The 18,528-nt window shown below is 42.1% G+C and overlaps 1 protein-coding gene across 1 annotated transcript; it reads right to left on the reverse strand.

The window, feature by feature from the left end:
* Positions 1–841: 841 nt before the first annotated feature.
* On the reverse strand, positions 842–17,780 carry LOC120058269 (serine/threonine-protein kinase 24-like). Its single transcript, XM_039006808.1, has 11 exons — positions 17,280–17,780; positions 9,584–9,814; positions 6,900–6,956; positions 6,369–6,477; positions 6,100–6,257; positions 5,250–5,435; positions 4,954–5,099; positions 4,614–4,746; positions 4,223–4,291; positions 2,933–3,072; positions 842–2,762 (listed from the first exon to the last, which is right to left on the reverse strand). The coding sequence occupies exons 1-11, from the start codon at positions 17,319–17,321 to the stop codon at positions 2,729–2,731; spliced, it is 1,305 nt and encodes a 434-aa protein (XP_038862736.1). The 5' UTR covers positions 17,322–17,780; the 3' UTR covers positions 842–2,728.
* Between the last annotated feature and the right edge of the window lie 748 nt (positions 17,781–18,528).

Genomic DNA, 18,528 nt, shown 5'->3' on the forward strand with positions numbered 1-18,528 from the left:
TGAAATGTGAACTTTGTGATAACTATCATTAATAACAGGACAATATTGGTTTTATTCTATACTATAATACTGCTCTTTAGTTAGAAAAATATTCTTGTTCCATAGAATATACCTGCGCTGAGAATTGTGACCTGATGACCTCTGCTTTATTGCCATACTCAAAAAGGTACAGTAGTAATCATTTAACAAATGACAATGAAAAAAAGAACCGGCCTCAAGTACCATTTCTTTTCTTGAATTCTGAAGAAACGCTTACAAAGTGCAACAGATAATCAAACTGGACAGTCTCCACAAGGTGCAAATTACAACAAAAAAGGTGTGTGTACATACATGTGACAAAAGGGGGGAAATGGAAATAGATTCAGGGGTCCAGTCAAATGTTGGCAAACAGTTCAATAGAATAAAAATGGGGTAAATGGCAACTATTTGGAATATGTTCATGTGGGAATATTTTTTATAGTCCAAAATGAAAATGCATGATGTACCTCCTTTATTAACGACATGCTGTCTAGTCCATTCCTACAAATCCTACTAGCAGGAGACATGTCAGAGGAAAAATTTGATCGTGAAGGGGGGGTTACATTAAATAATTTTATAATAGGCTACTTACTACTTAGATGGATGTGATTGCAAGTTAAATTTGGACTAATAAAGCAAGATAATTCCAACCCCAAACACCAAAACTCAGAGGGAAAGTGGACAGCTAAAATTGGTCTGAACACTAATATAAAGGTTCCCAGTAGCTGTTGAAATCCCATAGGAGACCCACTGTACATACTTCTGAATTGGTGTGCTTTATAGGATCTGACCCCATTTAAAATATGCAACTAAAACTATTCCATTTTTTTTTTTTAAAGCACACGTAGGTCAATCGTTAATTTGGCCATGCTGCGATAGAATGGGATTAAAAGTTGAACGCCTTGCCACGATTTGTTTATTTGAAACACTGCTGCATACATGTCTTGATAGCTGCAGGATTTCTACCAATTACAAAAAGGACAAAATCGACCCCCAAAAAAAACACTTGGCTCAAATCTTTTTAAAGCTGTGACTCTGCACTCCTCTCGCCAAAGATGCTAAGGCTTTTAACACTCAAGGTCCAGTACATCATGTTCAGAGTCCTGTAGTATGCTACAACACATACTGTGCGGTTCAATTCACAGGAGCTATTTTTCCATGCACATTCATTTCAAACTACACGGAGTCTGTAGCAGCAGGGAAGTGCAGTATGTTTCCTAATGGCTGCTGGCTTTCTGCAACTTTTTAGATCTATGAGCAGCGACGTCAACTAGTATGAATATACTAAACGCACTTCTGCAATCCGTTTAAACTAAACCCTGTGTGTGTAAATCCAATTTACAGGAGATCATATCGGTTCTTCTGTTCTCAAAGCTGTGCTGCTTCAGGTGGACAGTCCTTACGTAGCATGACACATACCTATACAAGAATTCTCATGCTACAGTCTTATGGCTACTTTGTCTACAATAAAAAGGCATTTATTTTCCAAGTGCAATTCAAGCGGTTGGTACACTGAGGGAATCAATTGCAGCTCCCAGGAAGACTTGTCTGTTGAGGATTAAGTAGTTGAAGTTACTGCTATGTTAAAAGGAGAGGGCAGGTGAACCTTCCATATAACTAAACTAAAGCGCTCATCTAACACATGTGACGGACAGGGGAACAATCCAACAACCATCGTCATAAAACCATGTGGCCTCATGAAGATGGAGCTGGGAACATAGCATCCAGTGTGTAGACTGGAGAGGATTAGATGTGATCCAGCTAGAAAGGTTTTGTTTCTATGGTCTCCACTGCATTGCAATGACAGCCATAACATAGTGTGAATTCAAAAGGTCAAAGAGCATTTAAGTAACATAGGTACCCAAAGTGTCAATCAACATAAAAACAGGACAGGGGGCAGCCATTGAAATGATGAGTGTCCTTGAAAAATGTATTAAAACAAGAGGGAATCAAAGATTGAAATACAAAATAACAAGTAATAAAGGCAAGGCAATCTCAGTTATGGCCATTTATGTCTCTTTAAATATTTACCTTTTCTAACAGAATATATCTACAGAAGCATTTGGCCATTTGTACACAGTGATTCCTTTGCGTACACGCCATTATTTCTCAATATCTGTAAAAATGTGCCTATATACAAGTTTGTACAGCCACCCAACAGAGCTCTCTCCATCTCCCAGAGAACCACATCCACTTAAAGCAGGACACCTGAGTTTTCAAAACGAATGCTTCAAATCTCCACCGCACATTTCACAGGATATCAAGGGAGATGCTCACATGCGCTCGCACACACTGACTCGCACACAACCACGCAAACTAAAGAAAGTTACATACTCCCCCAAAGGCTGCAGATAGACATTTCAGAATAAGCCACACCAACTTTTTTAAATCAATGGTTCTTTTAGAAGAATTGTGAATGAAATTCCCCCCCCCCCCTAAAATAAACTGCACTCATGTTGGAGTTAATGAGACTAAGATGTCTTACAGCAGGTGGAAGTCAAGGTGGCAGATTATCAACTAGCCACTGACTGTCCCCAATGTGACAATATGTTGGCGTGGACAAGTAGAGATAAAGTGGGTCGAGGTTTTGCTTTAGGCGAATGAGTGATGAGAACTTCCTGGGAGACTTCATCTTGGCTGTTGATGTCAGAGGCCATGGACTGACTGCTGCTATGGGTGGGAGGTGGATGGTTGCTGGACACAGCAGGTCTTACTGAGAGGAGGCGGCCCCGGGTAGAGAGAACCTGCAGAAGCAAAGGAGGAATTAAAAATGGGAAGACGTAGCTTGGAATGGAGGTGTGAGAAACAACAGGTCTGCACCCTAATGTTGGAATAAAATGAAAATGTATGAGCAGAAAAACTTGAAGCTATAACCTAAATCAAATCATGGAGGCAATGATGGTATTGCCATTACCTCTGTAGTCTCTGCACTAGTTCAGACACCAGGGAGTCAGAGATGCCAGGATATGACTCTTCTGCCAGGAAAATGGCCTCCCTCAACTCATCTACAGCCTCTGGCTTGCCATTGGTCGCCTCAACCTGCTTCTCTTTTAACTGCAAGGGAAGGAGAGACCGTTTACTGCAGGGTTGTCAAACTCATTCCATGTAGGGCCTAGTGTCTGTGGGTTTGTTTTTTTCTTTCAATTAACACCTAGACAAGCAGCTGAGGGGAGTTCTTTACTAATTAGTCACCTTCAATCAAGTGAGGAGCGAAAACCCTAAGACACTTGGCCCTCTGTGGAATGAGTTTGACACATGGTTTACTGGATCATCCTAATAGAGTACCACAGTATAAAAGTCATAATACCCATAAAACCTAGCGGTCAAACAGGGAAATTGTTCCAATTGTATTTCCACCATACGGGACTACGGCACTTCAAATAAATGCTGTTTTACGTGTAGGCTTATCCTGGCGTGACGTTTTTATAACCATGTAAATCTCTCTAGGACAAGCTAACTTTTATCAATATATTCACATGTATTTAAGCCCCAAAAATGAAACGCTAATTAGCTGCTAATGTGGCTATCATAAAGAACTACAAATGTCATGATTATGTGGACAGACTGCAGAATCGAGGCAAAGGTAAGAATCTCTGGATTAACTATCTTATGTTAGCTAAATGTAGTAATGAATAAATTGGCAACATTTCTTTAAAAATTAACAATTCTGTGAACTGTCGTGCAAGTTTTAAATTGACACAATAACTATCAGCGAAGGTTTCAGGTTGAGATGACGTGCAGGAGCTTGCAAGGATTTGTAGTTTTGCAATAAGTCTACTTCGATGGTAATTAGCATTTCCAAATCAGAGTAAACAGAGCCCAATATATTGATAAACGTCACCTTGTCCAAGATAGATTTACATGGTTATCAAAACATCTCGCCAGGGTACGCCTACACAAAACACAGCCCTTATTTGAAGTGTTTCTAAAATCTCATATGGGAAAAATGGTGGAGAAACGATTTGAACTATTTCCTCGTTTGACCGCTAGGTTTTATGGATATTATGACACCTCCACGGTAGGGCTCTATGCATGGTGTGCAGCTGAAGCCTCAATAGCTTCAACACAGATCTCAGAACAGTTTGACACTGAATAATTTAACTTGACAGATTCTCTCATACCTTTCAGTGAAATAATAAAAATAGAAAAGGGATCACCACAAGGGGTCAGAAGATACCCTACATTTGCATAAATATATTCTTACCTCAGAAAACAAAGGGGAAATTATAGTGGACAAGCTCTGTGACAAAGGCCTCTTTGGACTTTCTTGCACCTGAAAAAGGAAGTATAATCACTCATTTTACAACAACGGCTCAGAGAAAGAGCTAAATAAAAAAAGCAGAAGAATAAGGTCAGAGACACCACATGAGATTGAAAACGCCCAGAAACCACTTCCTGAAGTACTGTAGTTTGAACATGTATATAAAAAAACTGAAACGAGAAAGCTTGAGGTATGAATATACACTATGCTTAAAATCAGCATTTTAGGTGAGAATAACCATGTGAATCAAACTCCAAAACTAAGTAGCATTTTTCTCTTGAAACCCCTTTCATATGACTTGTTATATTGCCATTTCAACCAGGTTCCATCTTACCTTGTTCCTCTCCAGCTCATCAGGCTGGGCGGCTCCGTTCTGGAACTTCTTGGGGTCCTTCTCCCTGATGGTGTTGAAGATCCAGTCATCGTTCCCAGAGTCGTTCCCTCCAGACGCCTGGCCATCCTGCTCCCTGACAAGACAAGGCAACAACCTTTAGACAACCTCACATGGAGACGCCGTCTGAAGCATGCACCTTTAAAAAGAGCATATCAGTGAACTGTTCCAAAACACAATCTGGTAAACCAGCCCTTCTGTGTGAATTGCAGAGAAAAGAGTGACCACGATCTGCTGAACAACACTAGAGGACAGACGAAGGGACCAAATGAGAATGACTTACGAGTCCGACTCATCGTCGCTGGATTCCTCCCGAGACTGCTCTGCTTTCCACCTCTTGTACTTGTCCACCAGCTCTGAAAGGTAGGATGTCTTCTTGGCGTGCCGGACGATCAGCTTGTGTTTCAGCAGCTCTTTGGCAGTTGGCCTCTAAGGAGGCGCAGAGCGTCAAGCAAGTGTAAATATTGGATGTTCTCAACATTAGCATCTTTGCATAACGTACAGAGGGTCGACTTTCTAGAAAGAAGACCATTATCAGAATGGCAATTTGAGCTCAATTTCTCCCCAAACACCACTTACAAAGCTGGGCTCTTTGTTCAAACAGGCTTCAATGAATTCTTTGAGGGGTTTGCAGTAGTTTCCTTCCAGCGTGGGCGGGTTGTTCTTTGGGATGAGGAATAAGACCTTCATAGGGTGGAGCTCTGAGTGGGGCGGCTCTCCTTTGGCTAGCTCTATGGCCGTTATGCCTAGCGACCAGATATCCGCCTGAGACAACAATAAAAAAGGGAGTACAAATTCGTCACACTCCCACTACACACTTCAAAAACGTCATAGGAAAATACCAACAGGGCCGGTTTGGTGATGCAACTGATATACAGCTGGCATGATTCACTGGATGAAAGTGATAAATAACACTTCTTGAGACGTGACTAGAGATTTGTACTCAAAAGATGGAGGGTGGCATTTTATAGTCACACATTAACACTCTAGCTAGTAACAACATTCACACCCACTAGAAAGGCCCAATTTAGTAGGCCTATATCAACGGAGGCTGTAATAGTCCATTTAAGGAACTACAGTCAACCCAGGATGAGATAGTGTGGTGTTTCTGGTTATCCGCATGTTGTGGCCTTTCCTAATGTGTCTGGTGATATTTCCATCTGTGTGCAGCGCTGTGCACGGACTTCCAGTGTGATCAAAGCAGGTCACAGAGCTGAAGCTACCTCTGCAATGTCTCTACACAGCACATTTCAGTACCAGGGGAAAAAAACATCTTCATTAGACAATTATGGAAAACAGAGTTAGTATTCAAAACTGTGTTGACATTTCCATAACGTTACCTATGACCCATTATAACACGTGGATCAACCTATGAACTGCCGTTTCATCTTAACCTGGAACCTGAAAGAGAGCTTGTGGTATTTCGGACCTTTGAGTCGTACGCAGACTGTTTTATGACTTCAGGTGCCATCCAGAACGGAGTGCCCACGAACGTGTTCCTCTTTATCTGAGTGTCCGTTAACTGCCCCGCCACTCCAAAGTCTGCCAGCTTCACATCTCCTTGCTCCGACAGCAGCACGTTGGCAGCTGGGGGGAAAACACAGTTAAATAAGACAGTTGTCCAGACATCTAAACTTAGACAATACTATGTTAAGATGTAATGTTGCTAAAGGGTTGCTAAAGTGTTCTGAACAGTACCTTTAATATCTCGGTGGATTTTCTTTTCAGAGTGCAGGTATTCAAGCCCCTTCAGGATCTCTCTGACAATTGTGGCTATCTGGGTTTCGTCCAAGGCACCCGGCTCCAACTGAAACAGAAAGAAGGCTTGTGTCGAGGGTCTTCCTGAACCAATATTTGGTTAGGCTACTTGCATGCACCGTGACTGAAATGTGATTATAAACTGGGTGGTTCCAGCCCTGAATGCTGATTGGCTGTCAACCGTGGAATGAGACTGTATACCATGGGTATGACAAAACATTTATTTTTACCGCTTTAAAATTACATTGGTAACCAGTTTATAATAGCAATAAGGCACATCGGGGGTTTGTGGTTTATGGCTAATTAACCACTGCTAATGGTTGTATCCAGGAACTCCGCGATGCGTTGTGCCTAAGAACAGCAGTTAGCTGTGGTATATTGGCCATATACCACACCTCCTCATGCCTGATTGCTTAATTATAGCCTTTGGATTGTGTAGGCCTACATCACCTCAATCTTAGGGAAACTTACCAAATCCAGAGCTGATCCTCCTCCTAAATATTCCATAATAATCCATAATTTTGCATCCTGAAAATGAGAATGATTTTAGAAATCACGCAGAGTCTCCATTAAAACAGATCAACCTGTACAGTTATAATTTAGCATCATACTGGAATAGAGTGGAAAGGGAAATTAAATCTCAAAATCAAGACAGCGCTAATCTCCTCCCTTCACTTTCATAAAAATTCAACCATTTTCATACATATTAAAAGGCAGCTTAAGCTAAGCACTTCAGCCATCCCTTCCCCCAGTGAGTCTAGGGGAGCCAATCACAGCACATCTGGCCGCATCAGGGATCATATTAGATAACGGACAATTATGTCATTTAAGGTATGAAGCCATAACAGCCTAGTGATGCCTGGACCAAGTGCAGTTCAATAAAGCAGCACATTAACAATGTGCTTTGGAGGAGGAAGTACTGCTGAAGCCCCTTTGCTTTCATTAGGTGTAGTGGCCTAAAGCCTGGCGTCCTATAGGACAGTTTAGGCCTACACCTTATTATAGCAGACTTGATAACCTTGAGATAGCATTATACACCATTTCTAAAAGGGAGGCTAGCATTAGGTCAAAGAAATACTAACGGAGGTTCTAGATATACCAGTCCAGTGTGTAGGCCAAAACGTCAAAACACAAGACCATTCAGACTTTATGATCCATAAATCAGTCAGTCTCCCTGGCAGGAACCTCTTCAGTCTGAGATGCAGCCTGTTTTGAGAGTGCATCAGCAGCAGCTTGACATACTAACTCACCAGAAAGTATCCTCAGTATGGGAGCAGACAGAGAATTTCATATGTAAACCATAACCAAACAGTAGGTGAAGTAATGGGCCCTGCACTGAGCCAATCACATGGTAGAAGAACCCCGTCGTCTTAGGGAGGTAGCAAGCCTACGGTGAGAGCAGACATGAGAGTTACACACACTCAATAGCCTCCATCAGACAGAGCACGTCGCCTGGGGTCTTGAGAAGTGTCTTCTCACTAGTAGCAGTGTGGAAGAGTGCATGTTTTAGATGCTGGTGGCTGATCCTTACACAATACTAGATATACAGTCATGCACTGACCCAAACCGAAGCCCTCACAGCTAACAATACCCGAGAGATTAGGAAGTAGCCCATGCACTCATACGGCCCATAAGGAAGAGCAATGATCCAGCACAAATATGACCAACTCTGCAGAAAACTTCTATACCAAAAGGTTGGAAGTCAGGGGGGAAATATCTGAATAATATATAAAATGAACCAAATTGAAACCTCTGACAGGTTGCAATATGGTTTATTTATAATATAACTTCTATGTCATTAACGGCATTCTGCCCGAGTGGACATTTTTGTTTCTAAATGGCTGTGCATGCTGCGGAAGTGATTTCCCCCTTATAGACAGGTAATGTAGGCCGTGTGGTTATACTTCCTAGTCGTCAAAATGTGGCGATTATTAGCGAGCTGGACACAGTAAAGAAACGTAGGTCCATTGTCATTTCCACAACTCAAAACCACCCTTGAGCTAGACTGGATCCCCTCACGGGACAGACCGTATGTTTGACACCCCTGTTCGACATGATTGGCCTACCTTTTCAGAGACTGCATAAGATCAGTATGCATAGACGCCCTTGGAAGGCCTGATAGCCTGTAGCACTAATTGTCTGTCTGAACAGGGTATGGGCAGAATGAGCCCGGCTGTTGCTAGCTGCCTGGCTTCTCCAGAGCAGAGCTGGAAGGCTGTCAGGCGGCTCTCTCTCTCTCTCTCTCTCTGAGCAGATGTTGGGGTCTGAGCCGTATGATCCAGCACGCCGAGGGCTGGAGTAGCACCTGCTGCCTGCCCCACTGTTAGTCACGCACGCAACGCTAGCCTCCCTCCCTCTTACATTTACATTTACATTTAAGTCATTTAGCAGATGCTCTTATCCAGAGCGACTTACAAATTGGAAAGTTCATACATATTCATCCTGGTCCCCCCGTGGGAATTGAACCCACAACCCTGGCGTTGCAAGCGCCATGCTCTACCAACTGAGCCACACGGGACCTCTTCATGCATCCATCAGTACAACTGGACCCGACAGCCCACTGGCCCTCTCCCCACTGGCCTTAAGTAAACCACTAACACACAACATGCTCTGTGAGCCACTTAAGCCCCATCACATGTAAGTCTACTAGTACTCTGTCTACTCCACATTCACTTCAAACTTATGGTTGACAGCAACCGAGGCCAGGAAATGATGCAATCTCTCACAATCAAGTCAACACAGGATGCTCAATGTCTCTTGGTTTTTCATAGTGTTCCTGTCTTTGCATGACATACATTGAAGGTAATATAGGCCAATGTGAAGGGAAGTGTGATGTATGCCTGTGTGTTCTGTTCGCCAGCACCAGTGCCAATTCATGCCATAGGCCTAATGCTCAGGCACAATTCATGGGAGCCTTGTCCCATTGCCCGTATGAATGATTTATTGACCCACATACAGTTGTCTGCAATTGTTACAGATCCCACCACTGACAACTATACTTAAATCTACACCAAATCTGTAACACAAATAGAGCACAGCATCTCAAATGTGTGTAGAAAAAGAACATAAAACAAATAAAAATAAGGACGATTGACCATCTAGCCTAAATCCTTTCTCACAGCATTCTGAGATTACATTTGGTTTAGTCAACTTACCTTCAGATATGATCCATAATACTTGGTAACGAAGGGACTGTCACACTGGCTAAGGACTGTTATTTCCTGTTGAATGTCTTCGATTTCATCCTCTGCCTCCTCAAGGTCAATTATCTTAATGGCCACTACTTTCTGAGTCCGATTGTCAATGCCTTTGAACACCTCTCCAAAAGAGCCTTTCCCTATCCTCTCCAGCTTGGTGAACAGCTCCTCTGGATCAGCTTTAAAGTTCTGAGGGAAGGAGAGAAACAAAGTGGGTTGGAGTAAAAACAGCAGAGCAGGCATTGTTTCAATTACAGGTAATTAAGGACCATGCAATCAAGAGATTTAGCATAGGTTTTTAGTTTATGGTTGTAGCCTGTTTGGGTTTAGATCATAGGCCTAAAAGTATATTTGCCAATATATCATATCCTTTTGACAATATTGCAATATTATTTTTCTACCTTCACCAACATTTAAAAAAAATAATAGGGAGCCAAATTGTTTTCAGCACTTATTTCCATGACTGATCAAAACTTGTTTTCTCATGGATCCCTCTTTCTTGTACCTCGTCTCGCAATACATATCACATCGGCACCTATGTATCATGATAACATTGTATCGTGAGGTCCCTGGCAATTCTCAGCCCTACCTAAAAAAAAAAGGTTTCATATCTGGGTTAAAAAGGTCAACAAAATGTGTATGGTGCATTTCAAACCAGCTAGGCCTTTTAGAGCAAATGGCAAGACGCAGGCTGTAGACGTGAAACAAAACTTAGAAACATTGACAATGCAGAGGAGCACGCCGTGGTACATTTCAATTAGCCTAGTGTGGTCATGTCTATTTATGATCTGCTGTGTTACTAGGCCTTATGACAGGGGTGGCTAAAATAAATTGTTACCAAATATTACCCAGGCTGACTATTCAATGCAAAGCGTGCCTGTCCAGCACTAGTGGGTTGCAAAGGTGCCTCGCTCTTCAAGATAATGATTTCATTCAAGACTCTAAAGCTATGAGTTGCATTTATGAACCTGTAGCGCGTGAACGCAAGGGCACATAATAGCTATATAGGCTTTGCACAACGTACTCTGCTAATAAATGACTAGAATGTAAATGTATTAGGGCTGCGTAGCCTGCGTTCAGTTCTTCATGCTTCATTAGGCCGATCATGAAATGCTATAATACAAATTAACCTGGGGGAGTCACAGCTTTGCAGTCCCAAAAGCAGGAACCAATAACATCTTTATACTTCCTGCAGTGCAACGATTAACTGCCTGAAGCAGAAGCACTTTTGTTGCAGCATAAAATAACTTGCATGACAAAAATAGTGTGAAGGAACATTTTCCAGTCACAATACCGCTTTAAAAATCGACAGACAATGTCCAATTAATTTCAATACAGGCATAAAGATTTCATATTCCTACACACTAATAACATTTTAATACCCATTAAGGGACATTCTGGAGATTGACTTGATTTGCTTGCACCAGAATTATAGTTTAATTTACCAGATAAGCAATGCCTGTGCAGCCATTGCTCTCAAGCCATCCCCTAGAGAATGTTGTAAATCTGCCACAAAGAAGGGAAAGAGAGGAGTCATTAACTTGAGTTTCCAAGAGAGCCTTAAGTCAAGAGACTGAAAGGGGCGGGGGTGAAGAAAAATGAAGCAAGGCAAATAAAAGCCCAACAGCAGAGTGGTCATCCAGGTGAAAATCATCCTGTTGAGTCTGACTTTGGTGGTCACAATGGGGAAAAACAACACTGGGCACTGTTACTACAGATTCCACATGCTGGAAAAACACTGTGCTGTTCCCACAGTCAGCAGGTTTATCACGACTGCTAAAGCTACCCGAAACCTCCCTCTAAAAGCATGCGTTTGATCCTCTACCAGCTACACCACCCGATTGTGTGGTCCACTGCAGTCAGTCCGCGCCCTGAAGCTCATCGGCTCCCCCCCAACCCCATATACAAATGACATATCGCCCTCTCTGGGCCTGCTCTCCAAGCCCATGCTGGACACAGCATGAACCAGGTTGCCACTATTCAGGAGAGGACAGTATGGAGGTGAAACATGGCTCTATTCATGCAGCTCAAGGCTAGGGCTGGCACAATTAGCGTATAATCGTGTAACCGACAATTATGGACGAAGTCCGTCATGAAACTTAAAAAAGTGGGTGAAACGAACAGCTGACTGACAACTGGACAGCCGGGCATTTGCGCAATTGAGCGCTTTTCCGCAGTTACCTGGACCCTTTACAACATGATGAAACTTTTGGTCCTTGCTGAGACAAGCAAACGAGTGTTTGCCCTCCCTCCTGCAGCAGCAGCATATGAAGTCAGGAGCGGCGGCGAAGAGAAAATGTGCCTCAAAAATGTAAAGTTACATTTAAAAAAAAACTTGTAACAGTGACCATGGTCATTTGGCTGACCAATAACTGTCATCCAAAATTGCATGACTGTCACAGCCCTACTCAAGGCTATGCCACGGTGCCTCATGAGAATGTCAGTCATATGTCCATTGTCTGACTGGGGAAAGACCAAGTGACCTAGTTTACGAGATAAGTCATGTCCTTGCAGTTCTTATTAAAAAGTAAAGACTTAATTTCCACTGCCTCATAAAATGGCAGACACCTCAATAACGTGTGGGTGATTCCTCACGAAACTAGAACAAAACCATGATATTGGGGAATTTCACAAAACGTAATCAACAGAAGATCCTTTGGAGGATTGTTGACATTTGTATATTTGACATTAAAGCATAATGGAGAAATAATTAATTGACGTTGGAGCATGTGACCTTATGACCTTACCCAGGCCTCCTTTAAGATACCATGTTGTTTCATCTGTAAGTGCTACAAAGCAAAAACAAGCTTTACCACTTGCTCTGTAATGAGTAGTATTTACATTTTAATAATTTGCTTATATTAATTTATGAAGATTGGAAAATATTAGGGATGCACCGATATGCCATTTTTGGCGGATTCCGATATTTTCCTTGCCAAAAACACCCATTACAGATATCCGATATTAAACATTTTAGCTGGATTTTAAGCATTCTAGTACAGTTAAATAGTTAGCAAACACACACACGGACGCAGCGGTCTAAGGAACTGCATCTCAGTGCAAGAGGCGTTATTGCAGTCCCTGGTTTGAATCCAGGCTGTATCACATCCGGACGTGATTGATAGTCCCATAGGGCGGCGCACAATTGGCCAGCGTCGTCCGGGTTTGGCGGGGGTAGGCCGTCATTGTAAATAATAATTTGTTCTTAACTTACTTGCCTAGTTTAATAAAGGTCACACACACACCACAAAAAGTAGTTGGCATTTACGCATGTCCCCATTACCAGTAAAACAATCAAAATCTATTTCTTTCACTTACTTGCTGTGCTGTTTCGTTGTTCATTTGATCAGTAATTTCATTCTCAACCAGGATTTCATCATACATGTCAAGCAGTGAAGTTTCAGCTCTGTCTGTCCGTGGCCTCTCCCTCTGTGCGCATTGTCACTGTGTCCGTTTCCATCTGGTCCAGCTGTGTGTGTAACATTTCACGTAAACCCTGTTTCTTGTCTGCATCGAAGTAGCGGTCCTTGTACCTAGCATCGAGCATGGTGGCGACACAGTAAAGAGGCTCAGAGAGAATGCCACCGAATCGCTTGTTTACAGCCTTGAGTACTTTTGTACGTTTTTTTGAGCAGGCGTTTCAATGCCATGACAGATGGTATCACGTCTGCCGCAGACGCAGCTGATTAGCTTATTTCTCAAGTCAGTTGTTCGAATGGAGCTAGGAGTGTGTTCATGTTTCCAAGTTTCAAACATGTTCTCAAATGCCATTGAAATGGCGGCAGCGGTATGAGAACAAACATTCTTGAGCATGCAATATGGCTTTCCTCTGCACTGAATCCTCGTCGACCCACTGTGCTGTCACTCAGCATGCTCATGGGGCTGACATAGCTGGTCCAAATGTCAGTCGTGAAGCTAATAGCAGTGACACCCATAGCAAGTAGCTCACGGATGTGCGTTTCAACAATACTGTGTACCTCCGGTAGGGCAACATCTGAAAACTAGCGCCTACTTGGTAGTGTGTACTGGTGCTCGACCAGTCGGCAAAAGACATCATCATCCACGACAGAGAACGGTTGATTGTCAAGGGCAATGAATTCCATTAGTCTGGCATTAATGGATTTCGCCTTTGAGTTGTCTCGCTGAAATGTTCTTACTCTTTCAAATGACTGCTCGACTTGAACTTGTTCAGTTGATGGAAGTGCACTTAGTATTTTTCTGCTTTTGTTCTGTGTAGCACTGTATTTTCGTGGCGTCATGACGTCATCTACCTACGTTATATAGGTATGCACGTCAGCTTTGTGCAAAACCGATGTCGTCGGCATTAAACTTGACATCGGACCGATCCTGGCATTTTTAGCTAATATCGGACGATTCCGATAGGCACACCTATATATCGTGCATCGCAACAAAATATAAACATGAATATGGAAAATACGATTTTTGATTTGTCAAATTTGTCAATATATTGTTGAACATAATATACTCTAGGGGCATAGCAAAGTTCCAGTGGGATTTCTGTTAGTTTTAAAGTTAAGATACAAATGTAAAATATAAAAGTCAACAATCCTTCCTCTAGAAGGACCCTTCTATGGATTACATTTAGTGAAAAACACCATAGTGCCCACAAAGCTCATCCCTAAGCTAATGACCCTGGGACTAAACCCCTCCCTCTGCAACTGGATCCTGCACTTCCTGATGGTAAGGATCGGTAACACCACATCCGCCACGCCCATCCTCAACACAGGGGCCCCTCAGGGGTACGTGCTCAGTCCCCTCCTGTACTCCTTGCTCACTCATTACTGCATGGCCAGGCACGAGTCCAACACCTTCAAGTTTGCCGATGACAACAGCGGTAGGCCTGATCACCAACAACGATGAGACAGCCTATAGGGAGGAGCTCAGAGACCTGGAAATGTGGTGCCAGGAAAACAACCTCTCCCTCAACGTGATCAAGAAAAAGGAGATGATAGTGGACTACAGGAAAAGGAGGGCAGAGCACACCCGCATTCTCATCGACGGGGCTGTAGTGGAGCAGGTTGAGCGCTTCAAGTTCCTTGGTGTCCACATCAACAAACTATCATGGTCCAAACACGCCAAGACAGTTGTGAAGAGGGCACGACAACACCTATTCCCCCTCAGGAGACTGAAAAGATTTGGCATAGGTCCTCAGATCCTCAAAAACTTCTACAGCTGCACCATCGAGAGCATCCTGACTGGTTTCATCATCGCCTGGTATGGCAACTGCTCAGCCTCCGACTGCAAGGCGCTACAGAGTAGTACCTACGGCCCAGTACATCACTGGGGCCAAGCTTCCTGCCACCCAGGACCTCTATACCAGGCGTGTCAGAGGAAGGCCCTAAAAAAATTGCCATATACTCCAGCCACCCTAGTCATAGACTGTTCTCTCTGCACCCGCACGGCAAGCGGTACCGGAGTGCCACGTCTAGGTCCAAAAAGCTTCTACCACCAAGCCATAAGACTGCTTAACAGCTAATCAAATGGCTACCTGGACATTTTCTTTTACACTGCTGCTACTCGCTGTTTATTATCTATGCATAGTCATTTTACCCCTACCTACATATTACCTCGACTAACCTGTACCCCCGCACATTGACTCGGTACCGGCACCCCCTGTATTTTTTTTATTTAACTACGCAAGTCAGTTAAGAACATATTCGTATTTACAATGATGGCCTAGGAACAGTGGGTTAACTGCCTTGTTCAGGGGAAGAACGAAAGATTTTTACCTTGTCAGCTCGGGGGATTCGATCCAGCAACCTTTCGGTTACTGGCCCAACGCTCCAACCACTAGGCTACCTGCCACCCCTGTATATTGCCTCCTTATTGTTATTTTATTGTTGCTCTTTTATTTTTTACTTCAGTTTATTTAGTAAATATTTTTCTTAACTCTTATTTTTATTAAAACTGCATTGTTGGTTAAGGGATTGTAAGTAAGCATTTCACAGTAAGGGGCTGTAGCGAATGTGACATTTGATTTGAATTTGAGCCTAACCAATATCCAAACGGAGATTCATTGAAAACAATCTGACATGGATTGATTTAACAAGATGAGTCCCCACGCTTGTCTTAAGCAGTGCGATGGAGCTGTCCCAATCAAAACAGTTCTGAAATTATCATCTAACTGACCACACACGGGTATATAGCCTATTGCTTCAAATGTATTACAAGGATTGGATGAGTTTGGGAGTTTCAGTAAGAAACAATTTGATACATGCCTTATATTAATTGAATTAGCCTACTTTTTCCCCAATGTTTTCTTTATTCAGTTTTATTTTTCCCACAGTAATTCTTTATGGAGCCATCCAGTTGTAGTTAAGAAAACAGTGCACGTGTAGTAGCAGTGGTGGGAAAAGTACCCAATTGTCAAACTTGATTAAAAGTAAAGATACTTGAGTAATTTTCTATTAATGTAAAAGTCACCCAGTAAAATACAACATAAGTATAAACATATTTGGTTTAAAATATACTTAAGTATCAAAAGTAAAAATAATTTCAAATTCTTTATATTAAGTAGATGGCACCATTTCCTTGTTTTTATTTATTCACGGATAGCACTCCAACAGTGACATAATTTACAAACAAAGCATTTGTGTTTAGTGAGTATGCCAGATCAGAGGCAATAGGGATGACCAGGGATGCTCTTGATAAGTGTGTGAATTAAACCATTTTCCTGTCCTGCTGAGTATTCAAAATGTAACAAGTACTTTTGTTTGTCAGGGAAAATGTATGGTGTAAAAAGTACATGTTATTTAGGAATGTAGTGAAGTAAAAGTTGTCAAATTGAAATAGTAAAGTCCAGATATCACAAAAAAACGACTTAAGTAGAACTTTAAAGTATTTTTACACCACTGCTTAGTGGTGGGCTATGCAAAGCGATGGGCGAAGTGACATGCCTTGCAAAGTTTAGAACTGCCAGAAGGATGGTAACGAGGCGCTGCCTAGCAACCAATAGTTTAAGAGTTTAGTGTATGCCAAATGCAGCCTCAGCATTGCGGCTACGTTTATTACTTTACCGTTATTTAACTAGGCAAGTCAGTTAAGAACAAATTCTTATTTTCAATGACGGCCTAGGGACAGGGGCAGAACGACAGCTGTTTAACTTGTCAGCTCGGGAATACTAAAGCCTGCAGGTAGAACTTCACTGAAATAATTACTTGGTGGTTTGGCAGAAATAAAAGTTTTTAATTTGATATCGGTAATACCTTTCAGATATAAAGTAGTGACGTTAGCGGTTTGGTAAAATTGTCGGAAAAATGTCTTAGTATTAAAGGGATATTTAAGTCTTCTACTCTTGGATTCTGAAGGATTTACAGCAGCACTGCCAGAGACATGCTGCAACACATGGGGCAAATATAGCCACATCTCTGCTCAACATTCATATGACTAAATAGATCGGCCTCATCAGTGGGCCAATACCTTATGTCTTGCCATAGTGGACTAACTTGTAAAAAAAAAACGAGTTAACACAACTAGCTAGTGTGGGTGTGACAATATCAATAATAAAGTCGACTTCCTTGAGTCAGTAACGACGTTACAGTAGCTAGGGAGTATGCTAAACTTTTAAAGTATTGCAAAGAAATTTAAGGAGACCGACCACTTGATGAGCTGAAAGGACGGCGAAATACCTTACCTGCATCCCTGGAATGCCACTCTGAACCGGGGAGTGAGCCATGTCGTCAGTAAAAAAAAAAATCCTCACTCAGTTGACGCTAGCTAGATAGCGAAGTCGATTAGCTAGTTTATCTATCTAGCAAGCCCAAATCGGAGAACGCAACGCTGTTTATGCCAACCTAACGTTACCTTGCGTTATAGGTATTATAATCGGTGACCGAATATACAAAAGTCTACCACGCATTCAGCTCAAAAACAGTACTTGTTTTTTGGCTGCAACGTGCCTCTTCTTCCGCAGATAACGTTAGCAGCTGGCTAGCTAGCTACCTAAATCTTTAACATAAGCGCAAACTAGGTTATGCGCTCCTTCCACACAAGTCTGATTAATTCGCAACGTTTCTGCAAATATCCGGTGAACAGTGAGGATAGTAATAAGATATTGAATGTCTAAATTGAGGCTAGTTGTATCATTTGTTGTCCTGTCCTCATCACTTTTCTCTATTGCCGTCCGCCATCTTGATTGCTGTCATTCACATATAAGGGGAACCAATCACACTCCAGAAAAACTACAGCTGTGCTTTAACGTCATAGAACGAAGGGATGACGGTCGTCACTAGTTACCACATCCACAAAGTCATAGTCATGGCTAAACCACGCCTATTTAAACATTTATCTTCTTAAAATCTGATTTTAAACATAACCATAACCTTAACCACATTGCTAACCTTATGTCTAACCTTACATTAAGACGAAAAAGCAAATGTTTGTTTAAATTTATTGACTTTGTGGCTGTGGTAACTACTGACAATCAGGTATGCCCTGTATCCCTTCAGTAAAATGTATACACCTTATCTAGCTATACATCTAGTTTTCATGTGTGTCGGGTGTATATTTTTCTTCAAATATCAGAAGCCAGTAGCCCTATTTAGGAAGTAGTTACATTGGAGCTTTCGGGGAGCAAGCACACTGGTCCAACACATGGGACAAATGGAAATGTACCAACTTGAACAGGTGGGGAGGTCAATATTGTCTAATTATGTCCCTAAATATCACTGTTATAATTTACTGGCTTATGCAAACCCAGTCCTCCTTTCAACATTTTTGTTATAGTCTAAGGCCAATCACAAGGACAGGATGTTATTATCCCCAGACAGATTAGATTAATGTAAGTGACCTTAAATAACAGCCATGACAAAAATTGTCTTTCCATGTTTTTTAAAGCAATGACAAGGAAAAAAATTGTTCCAGTTATTTAATCAAATCAAGAA

The sequence above is a fragment of the Salvelinus namaycush genome, chromosome 13 (genome assembly GCF_016432855.1).
Source record: "Salvelinus namaycush isolate Seneca chromosome 13, SaNama_1.0, whole genome shotgun sequence".
Classification (NCBI taxonomy): Eukaryota; Metazoa; Chordata; class Actinopteri; order Salmoniformes; family Salmonidae; genus Salvelinus; species Salvelinus namaycush.

Bases quoted from the DNA above. Each gene is read 5' to 3' on its own strand.
- LOC120058269 (XM_039006808.1), bottom strand. From the start codon at position 17,321: ATGGCTCACTCCCCGGTTCAGAGTGGCATTCCAGGGATGCAG. The intron at 5,436-6,099 runs GTCCGAAATACC...TTGTTGTCTCAG, and splicing joins AGTCTGCGTACGACTCAAAG to GCGGATATCTGGTCGCTAGG. The intron at 2,763-2,932 runs GTAATGGCAATA...TTGCTTCTGCAG, and splicing joins CTAGTGCAGAGACTACAGAG to GTTCTCTCTACCCGGGGCCG.